The sequence below is a fragment of the Thamnophis sirtalis genome, unplaced genomic scaffold, assembly GCF_051295495.1.
Source record: "Thamnophis sirtalis isolate CommonGarterSnake01/CBP01778 unplaced genomic scaffold, rThaSir2_p1.2 scaffold_14, whole genome shotgun sequence".
Lineage (NCBI taxonomy): Eukaryota > Metazoa > Chordata > Lepidosauria > Squamata > Natricidae > Thamnophis > Thamnophis sirtalis.
In genome coordinates, this window is record NW_028261394.1 from 45,770,327 (window position 1) to 45,787,230 (window position 16,904).

At 42.0% G+C, this 16,904-nt stretch overlaps 1 protein-coding gene across 1 annotated transcript in view; it reads left to right on the top strand.

The window, feature by feature from the left end:
• Positions 1–16,904, top strand: part of CDH13 (cadherin 13) — a 493,491-nt gene that overhangs the window by 118,143 nt on the left and 358,444 nt on the right. The window contains exon 2 of the mRNA XM_087729287.1: positions 1,308–1,419. Within this exon, the coding sequence (XP_087585413.1) occupies positions 1,308–1,419 (112 nt within the window). The remainder of the gene's footprint in view (positions 1–1,307; positions 1,420–16,904) is intronic.

The following is a 16,904-nucleotide window of genomic DNA, read 5'->3' on the forward strand; positions in this document are numbered from 1 at the left end:
GGAATGTATTGTTTTCATTCTTTACTAAAAGCCAAGGTCATCCTTTGTCTCCGCACCAGTACACCTGACTGGAAGAAGCTGGGTGTGGATGCCAGCGTTGAAGAAGAAGATTGGACCATGTGATGGATTGTGGGTGTGGGGACAAGATCATGAACTTTTAACTGGGTGGAATTCTGATGTCATTTCCAGTATTGGGATTAACGCAGATGTGCTAAGATGTCTGCTTTATTAAAGTGGAACTATAAGGATCGTTTTGCCTTGGACTCTAATTTAATTCTACATGATACTTAGAACGCTGACACCACCTTTCAAAGCCTGATGATGGTAAAGGCTGGTAGCTTATACTGGCTAATTTGCGTTGTCTTTTCAAGATGAGTTTCATTTGCAATTATTCCTTCAAGCTCAGCTTGACTTTCTCTGAAACCTCTTCCCTTCCCACTCTGGGCACACCTGCTGCTATTAAAACTATATGTCCACAAATTGAAAATTCATGTTCTAGGAAATTTGTATAGGTTCTGAACATCCCTAATGGTGGTGGGCAATCTCCCCTGAATATTTTGACCGCTAGAATATCTTCAGTTGTGATTTGAGTGGTGCGGTGGCCTAGAGGTGGAGTTCTTGCCTCACAATCAGGAGGCTGTGAGTTCAATCCTAGGTAGAGGCAGATGCTTTTCTCTCTGGGCACAATGAGGATATATCTGCTGAACAAAACTCCGTACTGGCAACAGGGAGGGGATCTGGCCAGTAAACACCCCGCTCCATTCAGTTGCCCCTGATTCCACCCCAATGCAGGGATTACAGGGTTGTTAAAAGAAGGTGATGCATATCTTCTGATGTTATTAGAAAAGGAGTGGCAGAACTGGGGGCAGAGTTAAAAGAGGGCTCAGCCTAGAACCCCCTAAGTAATCACAAGCAGATTGAGTCCAACTTCTGTGGAATTCTGTTGACCCTTATATCACTCCAAGCAGGCGCTAACCGTTAGTTTTGAAGATTCCCATGCATAGGCGGTTCAGCAATAAATCAGTTTAACTGGACCTTCATGTGTGGACCTGGACTTTCACGCCTGACAGATGTTCATGGATATAATTTGTCACCTTCCCAACAGAAGAAATTTCCTCCTCCTCTTTCAGTTCATGTCAAATGCCTTTCTATGCCCCAAGGCACAGAACACTGAGCAAATGTTAAAAGGATGGGAACCACTTCTAATCTTGCAAAGGTTGAATCTCCGTCCCTGCTACTATTTGCAAGAGCGGGCATCAAAGGTGAAACTAGGAGATATGAAAACTCCTCTTTCTTTGCTTTTTCAGGTGCTGATCCCTACGTTCACAAAGGATTTAGAATGCATTCCGGGATTTCAGCAGAAGGTTTTTCACATTGAACATTCGTCGGCATTCACAGTGGGCCAACCGATTCTGAATTGTAAGAAATCTTATTTTCATCTCTTTCATTCTTTTTTTTTTTCCACACGAACAAAAAAAATACAACTGCAGTCTGGGTGTTCCTATCACGTTTGGAATGTATTAACAATTTACTATCCTTGTAACAAGCGTCCCTCTGTGGTTTCTACTTGAATTTATATCGTAGAGTGACAGATTTTTAATTTTTAAGAAACGTGTCCTAATTCTGTATTCCTGCAAACTTTGACCTTTGCCGTGGCTTCAGCCTTCTGCGCGTCGTGAAAAGCTTGTGTACTTTAATGGTTGGCTCTAGTGGATATCAAAAAGGTACATAGTGGCTCAGTGGCTAAGATACTGAGCCTATAAATCAGAAAGGTCAGCAGTTCGGCGGTTCGAATCCCTAGCGCTGCATAATGGGGTGAGCTCCCGTTACTTGTCCCAGCTTCTGCCAACCTAGCAGTTCGAAAGCTCATAAAAAAGCAAGTAGAAAAATAGGGACCATCTTTGGTGGGAAGGTAACAGTGTTCGGTGCACCTTTGGCATTTAGTCATGCCGGCCACATGACCATGGAGACGTCTTCGGACAGCGCTGGCTCTTCGGCTTTGGAACGGAGATGAGCACCACCCCCTAGAGTCGGGACTGACTAGCACATAGTATGTGCGAGGGGAACCTTTAGCTATACTGAATATCAATATGGACTTGGGGAATAAGTTTGTGACCTTCATCCTGAGCCACATGGTTGCTGGGATTCAATTATCTGTTTCATTCTGGCAGTGCAGAATCACGGTGGGGGACCTTGACTTAAAGCTGGATGAAGTGTGGACATATGCTACTTCTTGGGTGCATTGAACTTTGGAATTTGGCCCCAGATTTTTTGGTTTGGAACGGTGATGTTTGTAGTGTGGATGAAGTGGATGGCCAAAGACTCATTTCAATAAGACAGGTGTCAAATTAAAATGTTGGCACTCTGCGTTGTGAGTTTGGCAGGCTGAGAAGAAGAGACCAAATGGTCCATGAAGCATTAACCCTTCTTGTACACCTGAGAGGTTTCATCCAGGTAGTAAGGAAGTTTGAAAAGGACGTTGTGTTCGGTGAGGGGCTTTTATGGAGGAAGAAGATTGTTTTTTAGTATAATTTTAAACAGTCACTAAATGAATAGTTGTAAGTTGAGGACAGCATGTAGTTCGCAATGAGTTTTTTTTAAAATTCTCTTAGGTAAGTTATGGACTATTAGACATTCTCGAGCCTTAAAAGTGCTAAAGGGTATGCTAATTTGGGGAAAATGTTTTGGGCTTGAATGTGTGTGTGCCTCATGTGATCCACATTGCCGATTCCTAAACTAATTATTTTCCATTTTTTGAGGTGTGCTTTTTCAAGCTTTCTGCAACTGTGAGCAGTTGCTAGGGGATGAGCAATCTCTCCTCTGACATTTACTCTCCCTGCCTTTCTTATACGTCATCTCTAGGACTGAAGCAACGGTGCAAAACTCCCTGAATTTTCTATATTCCCCAGTTGAGGTGGGGTAAAGTACCTGTACTCTTAAGGATATTGTTGGTTGCTGGAGCTAAACTCCACATGTTGTGTTCCTGAAGATTGCTTCTTAAGGTGACTTTCCTGTTTTCTCCTGCAAATTCTGTGTCTTCTAAAACAACAGTGTATTGGTGGAGACTGCAATTATGTATTCGGAGACTGCAATTAGTCCAGAATGTAGCCGCGCGAGCGATACTGGGTGTGCCAAGGTACACCCACATCACACCTATCCTCCGCGAGCTGCACTGGCTGCCCATTGGTCTCCGACCACGATTCAAGTTGCTGGTCGTTACCTTTAAAGCCCTACATGGCCTAGGACCCGGGTACCTGCGAGACCGTCTTCTGCCACATACCTCCCTTAGACCAATAAGATCGCACAGGATGGGCCTTCTCTGGGTGCCCTCAGCGGGACAATGCCGGCTGGCGACACCTAGGAGTAGGGCCTTCTCTGTTGCCGCTCCGGCCCTATGGAATGAGTTGCCCCCAGAGAACCGGGCCCTGCCCACTCTCATGGCCTTTCGCAAAGCCATTAAAACCTGGCTTTTCCGGCAGACCTGGGGCTGTTGACCCCTTGATTGAGGTCCAGCCCCCTCCTGATTGGGTGTTTGTTGTGTTCCTTTTTTAACTCTGTTGTGTCCTATTGTTTTTAAAAAATTCTTTTAATTTTTTTTTTCATTTCTGTAAGCCATCCGGAGTCCTCCGGGATTGGGCGGCATAGAAATTCAATAAATGAAATGAAATGGTGTCAGAATATGCTCGTGAAGAATAGTGCCATTCAAATCACACATTTTAGAACTGACTAGGACTGATGATGTTACCTAGTTTGGTTAATGAAACATCTGCAAGGAAACAAGGAAACTCAGAGAGCACCAAGAATTCCCCAATGCTTCTCATCATCATCATCATCTTCATTGTCCTCCTCCTCCTCTTCCATCTCCTCTTCCTCCATTCCGCAAACCCTACTCCCTTCTAGCACTGATGATGTTACCTAGTTTGGGTAAGGAAATGTCTGCAAGAAAACAAGCTAGATCAGAGAGCACCAGAATGTCTGCATTCTGTTATGTTTGTTCAAAGAAAAGGTCCTCTTTTTTTTAACCAAAATAATGGTTCCAAAGTGAATTTGTCCAGTCTCTTGTGTTCTCATGCCCTCTTATAAAAGGCACACTTAGTTTCTAAACAATGCGATGCCTTGAAACCCAATACCACCCAGATCAAGTTTTGGCTGGAAAACCAAACTTCGATGATGGCACGTTATTTAAGTCTTCTTTAATTCTATAGTCATAAAGTCTGCCACGGAGATCTGATTTCCTTGGGAAGCTTAGGAGTCAAATGTTGAAAATCTGTAATATTTTGAAACCATGGAAACTACTCAAGATGATGCTGTTTTGCTAAACTTTTTCTCTTTTGCACGGAGAGGGTAAACTTCCAGAGGGGGAAATGCAAAGGAGAAATGTCCCAGATCGACGTTCCTCAACCTCGACCATTTTAAAAGGTATGGGCATCTTTCCAATCAGCCTCCATGTTGTTTCCAGTGTCTTGGAACAGAACCAGGTGGATTTTTCTTCTAACAGTTTGAAAGATAAGAAATGTTGGTTTCAGGAAATGGACACCACCCGAAGCACTACTAGAATTCCTATTGTTGTAGGTTGCAATAGGTTGGACCACAAGAAAGGCTGAGCACCAAAGAATGGAGGCCTTTTGAACTATGGTGCTGGAGAAGACTCCTGCGAGTCCCTTGGACTGCAAGGCAATCAAACTGGTCAGTCCTAGAGGAGATCAACCCTGACTGCTCTTTAGAAGGCCAGCTCCTGAAGAGGAAACTCAAATACTTTGGCCACCTAATGAGAAGAAAGAAGGACTCCCTGGAGAAGAGCCTAATGCTGGGAAAGATTGAGAGCAGAAGAAGAAGAAGGGGATGACAGAGACTGAGGTGGCTGGATGGAGTCACTGAAGCAGTCAGTGTGAGCTTAAATGGACTCCAGAGGATGGTTGAACACAGGAAGTCCTGGAGGAACGTTGTCCATGGGGTTACAATGGGTTGGACACAGTTTCACAACTAACAACAACAAGGTTGTAATAACAGAATCTTGGAAGGCATTATCTTCCCCACCTTCCTATATGGAAAAGAATCAAGGTGGGATGAAGTTGACTTGGGGCAGCCCTTGAAGAGTATTCGGAGACTTCAACTCGTCGAGAACGCAGCTGCACGATCGATTGTGGGTGCACCTCGGTACACCCACGTTACACCTATCCTCCGCGAGCTGCACTGGTTACCGATCAGTCTCCGGATACGCTTCAAGGTGCTAGTCGTAACTTATAAAGCCCTTCATGGTATTGGATCTGGGTACTTGAGAGACCGCCTGCTGCCAATTACCTCCCACAGACCCATAAGATCTCACAGGGTCGGCCTCCTCCGGGTTCCATCTACCAGCCAATGCCACCTGGCTACTACCTGGGGGAGAGCCTTCTCTGTGGCAGCTCCGGCCCTCTGGAATGAACTCCCCACAGGGATTCGGACCCTCACCTCTCTCCAGGCCTTCCAAAAAGCCGTCAAAACCTGGCTTTGCCGGCAGGCCTGGGGGTGATGAGTTCCCTCCCCTCTCGACATGCATGGTTGTGCGACTGTTGCTTATTTTATTATCTGTATTTCGTTTTTATGTTCCCCTTTTTTCCCTCTTTTGAATTGTTCGCCGCCTTGAGTCCTCCCGGAGAAGGGCGGCATATAAATAATAAAATTCCATTCCATTCCATTCCACTTTCTTTCTCACACTTTCTTGACTTCCAGGGCTAAGATGGTATATACCAAAGAAGTTTAACCAAGGCCTTCACCATGTCTCCTCAATGTCTTTGGGAATCATTATCCTTAAATTTTGACTTTTGCCACTGGTCCCATCAAAGGACTCTGCAACTGAATCTTCTCTAGCTTGGGTTGTTAATTTCTTCCTTTTCTGGTTGTTTTTACCCGCAGAGAAGAAACCTGCTGTTTCAGCCACATTTGATTAGTCCATTTGTGATGACCCAGCAGACTGCACTGGAGTGAAACTGGAACAATAATTAAAGCACATGTATTGATATTAATTTGAGGGAGATGGGAGGACAAGAGGCTGTTCGCTGCGTGGGATTAAGAAATGAAAAGAGACGGGGGACAATCATCATTAGGGAGAACACAGAGTATGGAATTGCCATTTGCCATCAGCCTCAGAATAATAAGCTATTGATCTGATCAGAGGTTATAGGTTTCATCAAAGATGTTTTGAAGTTTGTGGTCATTTGAGGCTCCAGCAAGCCCTTGTTAGTACATTTATGGACCTTTTTGGAAGAGGTGGAAATTGTGGTTGCCCTATAACAGCAAATAATTATATCTTCATCCCTGTATTTATGAATATTTATCTAGCTTGCACTCAGAAAGTAATGAGTACAGTAAGGTTTTAGAAGGTGAAAACTGTGATACATATAACAACCTCATAAACCTTACTGCCATTTTGCAAATGGAGGACTGAAGTAGAGAAGAGAATAAGCTGAAAGCACCAAGAGATCAAGCTATATTCCTGCTTATTCTCGCTAAAAATAAGAGTGAACACATTCATTGCTTCTTAATGCTGGGCACACCCAGTATGCCTGTATTTATTCTTTAACTGGCTGACAACCCGGCATTGCCCAAGTATTTATCCATCCTAATCCATACATCCAGAGGATGGGAGAGGACAGGAAGGCCTGGAGGAACATTGGCCATGGGGTCACGATGGGTTGGACACAACTTTGCAACTAACAACATTTGTCCTCAAAAATAGGGAGGGAGCCCCCTTGTGGAGTGCTGTGAAGCCATTAACATGGCAAATCTACTGCGATGTAACAGTAGAAGCCATTTTACGGCAGTATGGTAGAAGCCATTTTAAGGCACAACAGGCTGTATCTTAACAGAACATGCACCCTGAGGGTGTTAGGGGTGTCTTACCCCCACAGTATTTGTTTCCAGAGGGTAAGTCATCAGTGTACCAAGTTTGGTTGAAATTGCTCGAGGTATTCCAGAGTTATGCTGGAACACACACGCACGCGCACACACACACACACACATACACACACACAGCCATTTTTATATAAATTACATTAAACTTGTATACCATCAGTGTCTCTCTAAGCGGTTTACAGAGTCAGCATATCGCCCCCACAATCTGGGTCCTCATTTTACCCACCTCGGAAGGATGGAAGGCTGAGTCAACCTTGAGCCGGTGAGATTTGAACCGCCGAACTGCAGATAACAGTCAGCTGAAATGGCTGCAGTACAGCACTCTAACCACTGCACCACCTCGGCTCTTATCATCAACCATCAACCATCCTGCACCAAGGATCATGATGGTATCTTAGATTAGCTCGAACCCTACTTTTTTCCTCCATGGAAAAGTAACCATGTGTAGATAGTCTGGACAAAAACACCTATTGCTTTTGACCCATTCTTTCCAACATAAGACCTTGTGGGGTTATAGAGAAGACTAGTAGAAGGATGACATTGTCAAAAGAGAAGGAAACATTAGCCCAGAAGCAGAAATAGAAGCTGGGCAACAGGTCTCCTGCAACAGCAGTAGCTGGATAGTAAGTTTTCTATTTGAGTCTTTTCTTCATCTCCTCTCTTCATTGGAAGTGTCAGCGCTTGAAATGGTTGTCAGAATCTTGTCATCAGGGGGCAAAAGTTTCATCAAATGGAAAGCTTGTGCTATCAAGCAAGAGCCCCAAATCTCTAGTGATTACTTCTTCCTAGCTTTATTGGTTTTTGGTATCAAGTAGAAAATTATGAAGGTCTTGTAGTACAATTTACCCAGAAGTGCGGCCCATAAATCAAATTCTCCAGATTGGTTAGGATGTACACTCAATTGCTTGCTGTGGTTGTCCCGGTGTGCCTAATAGAGGGAGGGAACCCTCTCGGTTCCCTCTCTTCCCCAGTAGAATCTCCTGGGCGCAAACTTCCAGTCAGTTTTTCCAGAAATATTCAATATCAGAATTAATCACAATAGCTTAGACTTATATACAGCTTTACAGTGCTTTGACAGCCCTCTCTAAGCAGTTTATAGAGTCAGCCTCTTGCCCCCAACAATCCGAGTCCTCATTTTACCCACCTCGGAAGAATGGGAGGCCAAGTCAACCTTGAGCCGGTCAGGATCGAACTGCCAGCATTTGGTAGAGTCAGTCTGCAATACTGCATTCTAAACAGAGGTGGGTTCCCACTGGTAGTAGTTTGCTGGCCTGGGTTGCCGGAACCAGCAGCGGCCCAGGCCTGCGACACCTCTGAACTGGTTCCCTAGTTGGCATGGCATGTTTTTTTTATTTTTAATGTTCTGTGCATGTGCAGACCTATTTATGGGCAACTACACATGGGCGTGGAGCAGTGGTGGGTTTCAGGCGGTACGCCCTGGTACAGGCATACCGGAACTTGCCCCGAGCACTGGATACTGGATACAAGAGCCGAGGTGGTGCAGTGGTTAAATGCAGCACTGCAGGCTACTTCAGCTGACTGCAGTTCTGCAGTTCAGCTGTTCAAATCTCACCGGCTCAGGGTTGACTCAGCCTTCCATCCTTCCGAGGTGGGTAAAATGAGGACTCGGATTGTTGTTGGGGGCGATATGCTGACTCTGTAAACCGCTTAGAGAGGGCTGAAAGCCCTATGAAGCGGTACATAAGTCTACTGCTATTGCTATACTGTTCTGGTATGGTGTTCTGGAGGGGCCACTCGCCCATCCGAGCTCCTTACCTCTCCTTTAAGCCTTTGGTGCTTCTGTGCACGCACATAGCAGTAGACTTATATACCGCTTCATAGGCCTTTCAGGCCTCTCTAAGCGGTTTACAGAGAGTCAGCATATTGCCCCCAACAATCCGGGTCCTCATTTTACCCACCTCGGAAGGATGGAAGGCTTAGTCAACCCTGAGCCGGTGAGATTTGAACCGCTGAACTGCTGATCTAGCAGTAGCCTGCAGTGCTGCATTTAACCACTGTGCCACCTTGGCTCTTGGCGCATACAGCACTTGTGCAATGCTCCGACAAGCAGCTGGAGTATCGTGGAGGCTCACGGAGGCGTTGCAGACAGGTATGACACATGCACGAGCCACGTGTGTCCATGTGGGTGAAGCCAGATCCGGATGTTGCCAGCAACCCACCCCTGATTCTAACCACTGTGCCACCATTAAAGTCTGTTCAAAGGCCTCGTGTTTGGAGAAAGGGTGCATTTCTTCGGTGAATAAGAATTGCGTTCTCCTTTGTCGATCAATTAATTAAATGTGTTCTATATAATTATTTGAATCTGGTGGGTAAAGTGAGCCGTCTGAGAAAAATAAAGGATGGTTCATTGCTGAAATACCTGCAAATTTAAGGCTTTTAAGCAGTCTCATCAATATTTTTCGTATTGTCCATTGGATTACAGAATTTTTTTAGAAAAAGAAAAATCCTGCTATTACTCAAGAACAGTGTATAATTTTGCAGTTGTTTGCAGCCCATCCTGGTTATGTAAATCAATGGAACAAATATGAAAACCTGGTTGAACAGAGGTTGCCTTTGGGGGTTCTTCAGTAACCCAAGTACTTTTAATTCCTGGCTGAAAAGTGAAAGGAGATAATCATATTTTGCCTAAGTAAAAGTGAGAATCTCTTTTCCCCACCTTCATTATTTAAAAATGTCAGCAGGACCAACGTGCATATCCCTTTGCACCCTCCAGCAAATAAATATAGAGAATGTTGAGAGTTTTTTTTTTCTTCTTCTTCTTACTTATTTACCAGTTAGCTGTAAATGTTCTCTTCATTGTACATGAAACTTGCCAAGGGAAGAATGCAGACAAAAAGAGAGAGAGAGAGAGAGAGAGAGAGAGAGAGAGAGAGAGAGAGAGAGAGAGAGAGAGAGAGAGAGAGAGAGAGAGAGAGAGAGAGAGAGAAACCTTTATCTCAATTCAAGCTGGAATATAGTCATTCAATTCAGTCAGCAAAATGTAAGTAATTCTTGCTGAAAAATTTAAAAACGGGGGGAATGAGGAGGGGATGAGAATGGAAATGAGAAAATATGTGATCATATCTACATTAGTGGTGGAGAAAATTTAACTTACATAATTATTATTAAATTCATTGCCCAAACTAGGATGGCTCTGATTCAGAAAATACTTGTATCTCTGCTTAAAAAAAAAAAATCTAGATTATTTTTCCAACAACCAGATCAGTGCAGGAATAAAATAATAACCACACGATAAAATGCTGGGACAATTGTAGCTGCTAAAAAGACAGGGAGAGTCTTAGATGTAAGACTTAAAGGCATGGGATTAGAAACCAGATGTGATGTGAGATGTGAGTTCTAGTCTTGCTTTAGACAGCTGAGTGTCATGGAGCCATACATTTTCTCTCAGATCCAGAGAGAAGAAGGCAAGGCCAAGCCACTTTCAAAAACGCTGCCAAGAAAATTGCATGTTTGACAGGCATCAAAACAGACTTGAAGGCATACAACACTCCCCCCCCCAAGATATTAAGCATTATATTTTGAATATTAATCAGTCAAAATCAATCTTCGTGACTAGATTAAATACCTCTCCCTTGATATTCTTTTGCAGTGTAGTCTAGAGAAGTATGTCAGAGTTTGTTGTATAAATTCAAATCCAGAAGCACACACAGATAAGTGATGCAGCAGGATACATTAACATTATATATGCATGCATGCATGCATGCATGCATGTATGTATGTATATGATATAGATAGATAGATAGATAGATAGATAGATAGATGGATGGATGGATGGATGGATGGATGGATGGATGGATGGATGGATGGATGGATGGATGGATGGATGGATGGATAGATAGATAGATAGATAGATAGATAGATAGATAGATAGATAGATAGATAGATAGATGTATAGATATAGATATAGATATAGATATAGATATAGATATAGATATAGATATAGATATGGATATGGATATGGATATGGATATGGATATGGATATGGATATGGATATGGATATGGATATGGATATGGATATAAATGATATAGATATAGATGATATAGATATAGATATAGATATAGATATAGATATAGATATAGATATAGATATAGATATAGATATAGATATAGATATAGATATAGATATAGATATAGATATAGATATAGATATAGATATAGATATAGATATAGATATAGATGGATATGGATATGGATATGGATATGGATATAGATGATATAGATATATAGATATAGATATATAGATATAGATATATAGATATAGATATAGATATAGATATAGATATAGATATAGATATAGATATAGATATAGATATAGATATAGATATAGATATAGATATAGATATAGATATAGATATAGATATAGATATAGATATAGATATAGATATAGATATAGATATAGATATAGATATAGATATAGATATAGATGAATAAATGTATAATACCAACAGATGGTTCTTCCAAATAAAGGCAGGAGAGTTACAGGCAATCACAAGGAGTTAGTTTCATTTCAGCAGACAAGACCAGGCAGACTGCTAGTTTACTTCTCAGAGTAGCAGACTGCTAAAAGTTTCTGTTTCAATTCTCTGCACAGACTCAGGTCTGTTTAAGCTCCCATTGGCTGGCTTAGTTGCTGTGCCTATTCATTGGCTGACCTTGTTCCCATGTCTCTCCCAGTCCTGAATATTTTAACAAAGTCCTAACTCTAGAATTATGGTAAGGCAACACAGACTGAAAATATCTCTCCCCTCTTCTGTTATTGCTCTCCAGTAAACTAGGGAGGGTCCCTTCTGAAACCCTTCCCATGCTCTCCCTTCTTCTTTGCTGCCCTGAGAATCATTTTTACATGCCGATTGTCCAATCTGCAGCTCTTCCTCCTGTCTCCCCAGGCCATTTCTACATACCATCCCATGAACGGAACAGTTGTTGATTATCAGTCCAGAAAAAGAGCATTCTACAATAAGGGAGCAATGTGGAATAGGATCTTTGGCCAGAATGCTCGCTGAGTAGTCTCAGCCAACCCAGACTCACTGGTGCCAAGGGAGAGATCATTTACAACTGGCATAAAAGATGGCGTGACCCATTTCTGCCAGAATGGAATAACCTGCCGCAGCCAACTTGCCATAGCCAACTCGCCGCAGAAGAATACAACACATACAAAAGTTGCCTTAATTTAGATGGAAACCTAGCTACCAATAATAAAATAATACAGCAAGTCAATCCAGAAATACAATAATTTCGATGAAAACATGGTAATAAATGTAACTGAATGAAAAGATCAATGCAGCTTTGGATTTTCCCACGGAGAGTTTTCCCGCAGCGAGTTAGCCACGACAAGTAGTCCAAGACCCCATTTCTGTAACTTAACTTTTGAATACCTTACTCTCCCCTCTCCCTCCCCATGAAATTACCCTGCAGTCTTAAGAGATATCGCACAGGAAGGAAAAATAGAGCACAACAGACAAATCAGTGTAAGAACAAGCCGAACTGTTGCCAGTCGTAGTTGCGCCTGTGATTATCCTTCTCAGTTTTCTTTCTTCTTTTGTGAACGATGTCTTTATCTTCCGATCAATATCTCAAAAGGCTACTGCAGTTGCTGGCTCTCCTTCTCCTTCATTCTTTGTTAGGCAGTTCAGCAGGACTTTGTCAAATACAGAAGGGGGAAAAAATCCTTGCAGGCAATTTCTCACTTTTTGACCTAAGCTGAAATCTTCGGCGGTCAGAAAATGTCTTTTTTTTAAAAAACTGCTTTTATAAAATCACCAAGCTAGCAATGTCTTCATACACAGCCTTCTCTTTTCATAAGGTGGAAAGCACATTTTGAATAATGTGCTTTCCAGGCCTTTATTCCTGCTAGTGCAGGGAGATGCAAATTTAGATTGCATTTCTGCGTCCCTTTTTTACATTTCATTTCAACTAATACTGGGTGGCTATTTTTTTCTTTAAAAAAAAATACTTTTGAAGTACATGTTTAAGCAACGCTTACATCTTTATCTAATGTGTTAATTTGGTGAGGAATGGGGAACTTATCGCATATATACCAGGCACTTTTGTGTTTGCAAAAATTGAATTGCTCAATAGAAAAGAATTACGTTTATCCATTGATTTTCTTTAAATATACCTTGGCTGCTTTACAAGTGAAAATCCTCCTGCACAGTGAACTGATAGGGACCCTCACATATTATTATATTGCTGTAAATTATAATGACAATGAAATTGAGATGTTACAGTTTGTTTCTCTTTAAAAACTCGCATGCCATGTGTTGTTGAGTGGAATTCATTTTAAATACTATAGGCTCTTGCAAAAAGCAGGACTCTAGTTCTAGTTCAACCCCATAACCATCACACAATGTTCTCTGACTAGAAGAAAGTGTTATGTGATAGGTTTGGCTTGCCTTGACTTGTTGGATGGAGCTCACCATCGCTGCTTTCTTAGGATTGGGCAAAGTCATGGCTGACATTAGTTAATTAAACCATTGCTCAGCACCCAAAGATTCTTGTTCAAAAGCCAATTGGGCTGGATATATTTGTGTGTGTGTGTGTGTGTGTGTGTGTGTGTGTCTGTGTCTGTGTCTGTGTCTGTCTGTCTGTCTGTCTATATACACACACACACACATCTACATCTATCTATCTATCTATCTATCTATCTATCTATCTATCTATCTATCTATCTATCTATCTATCTATCTATATTCTATATCTATATCTATATCTATATCTATATCTATATCTATATCTATATCTATATCTATATCTATATCTATATCTATATCTATATCTATATCTATATCTATATCTATATCTATATCTATATCTATCCATCTATCCATCTATCCATCTATCCATCTATCCATCTATCCATCTATCCATCTATCCATCTATCCATCTATCCATCTATCCATCTATCCATCTATCCATCTATCCATCTATCCATCTATCCATCTATCCATCTATCCATCTATCCATCTATCCATCTATCCATCTCTCTCTCTCTCTCTGTATGTATGTGTGTGTATGTATGTATGTATGTATGTATGTATGTATGTATGTGTATATACACACACACACACACACACACACACACACACACACACATACTCCAACTGATACGTTTCAGCGGAACCCTTGTTCATGCGGCTTATTCTGTGGAAGGAGGATGGTGTGGCATTCATCATGTTTTATTTTTAGCCAGCCCGATTTGCAATTTGGGGAGGGGGGATTTTTTTTTTAAAAAAAAAGCACCCACCTGACATTGTCTCAAATGCTACACATGAAAAATGAAGGCAATTAATGCAAAGCAGGAGAATTGGAACATCCTGCAGAGCAAGGCAGGAAGTCTGTGGCCAGTGATTTAAATACCCAAACAAAGAGCGTTGTGACCCTGCCTTGGGAAGCTTTAATTCGGATGTTAATTAACGACTGGCCTCTCCTGTCATTTCATTTACATGATGGATTACATTTTCCAAACCTCGCAATCCTACAGGTTAGGGTGGATGGCTGGCCCTCCATTGGCTGCCCATCAGCGGCTTTATGGGTTCACTGGACATTTGTGGAGAATTTCAGTCTCTTCAACTCAGCTTCTCCTAACTTGAAGCAAATTAAATCCTTGGGATGGGGATTTATTAATGCATTAATCACAGATGCCACAAGATGTCTCTGCCACATTCTACTGTTGTCTTGAAATGGTATAGGGTTTCCTGCCTGAACAGGGACTAGAAGACCTCCAAGGTCCCTTCCAATTCTGTTAAACTATTTATTCCATTCTGTTCCATTCCATTATATTCTCATATACAGATTAACAGAACAACAAAGTTGGGACCTCTGCTTCCCCTGGAGTGGGGTGGGAATGGAGATTTATCCTTCCCCTACCACACCCATCAAGCCACGCTCACCAAGCCACACCCACAGAACTGGTAGTAGAAAATATGAATCCCACCACTGTTCTAAGCACCACCATTTAAAGGCTATGATCTCTCTCTCTCTCTCTCTCTCTCTCTCTCTCTCTCTCTCTCTGTGTGTGTGTGTGTGTGTGTTTGTGTGTATCTATCTATCTATCTATCTATCTATCTATCTATCTATTTATCTATCTATTCTCTCTCTCTATCTCTCTCTCTATCTCTTTCTATCTCTACTCTATCTCTATCCATCTATCCATCTATCCATCTATCCATCTATCCATCTATCCATCTATCCATCTATCCATCTATCCATCTATCCATCTATCCATCTATCCATCTATCCATCTATCCATCTATCCATCTATCCATCTATCCATCTATCCATCTATCCATCTATCCATCTATCCATCTATCCATCTATCCATCTATCCATCTATCATCTCTATCTGTATCTATCTGTCTGTCTGTCTGTCTGTCTGTCTGTCTATCTATCTATCTATCTATCTATCTATCTATCTATCTATCTATCTATCTCTATCTCTATCTCTATCTCTACTCTATATCTATCTATCTCTATCTCTATCTATCTCTCTCTTTCTATCTCTATCTATCTATCTATTTATCTATCTCTATCTCTATCTCTACTCTATATCTATCTATCTATCTATCTACCGTATATACTCGAGTATAGGCCGACCCGAATATAAGCCGAGGCACCTAATTTTACCACAAAAACCTGGAAAAGTTATTGACTCGAGTATAAGCCTAGGGTGGGAAATGCAGCAGCTACCGATAAATTTCAAAAATAAAAATAGATACCAATAATGCCATTGCCCATTGAATAACATATACAGCCTGCCTGTGCCCATTAAATATACAGTAGCCATTGTAAAAATTTGCTCTGCATAACAAATTATTATCACACAATACCGGTGTATTCAATGAAATACTTCACTCACCTCATGATGCTGATGTCCCGCTGTGATGATGATGTCCCGCCTCCTATGACACACGGCACAGTGATTCCTATCATTGGATCTCTGTACCAGAGGAGGTGGGACATCGCTATGTGGCTGCTTGCCATAACAAGGAGGAGGTGGGACATCGTTGCAGAGCGGCAGGAGGGGGAGGAAGGGGAATCGTAAGATAGCCCTGCATTACATTAGAACGTGAGGAGGGGGGATGGTGCGGTGCACGCTGCGCGGCAAACTGACACAGAGGGAGGGGAAACTCAGGGGCGCTGGGCCATTCACGAGCGTCACCCAGCGGCATGGCCCCGCCCCTTTTTCTCCTCCATTTCGGGCAAATTTTTCAATGACTCGAGTATAAGCCGAGGCGGCTTTTTTCAGCTCAAAAAGTGGGCTGAAAAACTAGGCTTATACTTGAGTATATACAGTATCTATCTATCTATCTATCTATCTATCTATCTATCTATCTATCTATCTATCTATCTATCTATCTATCTATCATCTATCTATCTATCTATCTATCTATCTATCTATCTATCTATCTATCTATCTATCTATCTATCTATCTATCTATCTATCTATCTATCTATCTATCTTGAACTTTCCTGGAGAAGATCACGGCCAATTTTACCTCCAGATTGTGGCTGCCTGGACCATACATGGTCCTCAGAACAAGCTCTTGCTTCCCATCGCAGCTTGTCAAGTCCGTGCTTGGTCACCTCCAGGGGTCAAAGCGTCGCTTTTGCACACGTGTGCGTCTGTTGTTAAATTGGGCCTGAGGGAGAAAATGAATTCCGACCTCAGCTTTGATCTCTGCGCCTCTCCTTTTTAATGTTAACTTTGAAAGGACATTTCAGATCAGAGGAGAGCTATTATACTGAGTGGTGTGAGGGGGAATTAATTGGTCGCTCATCTGCACTACCAAAACTGGGTCTAAATAGGAGGCCAGGCATGGCTGCAAATGTTTGCCTTTCATTATTTCCAGAGCTGCTGAGAAGTTGGCCTCCTTGGTGAAGGAGGGCAAAAGAAAAAAAAAATCCCCCAAAGTCTTTGACTTACAACCACAATGGACCCCCAAATTTCTGTCACTAAGCAAGTTAAGTGAGCTTTGACCCACGTTACGGC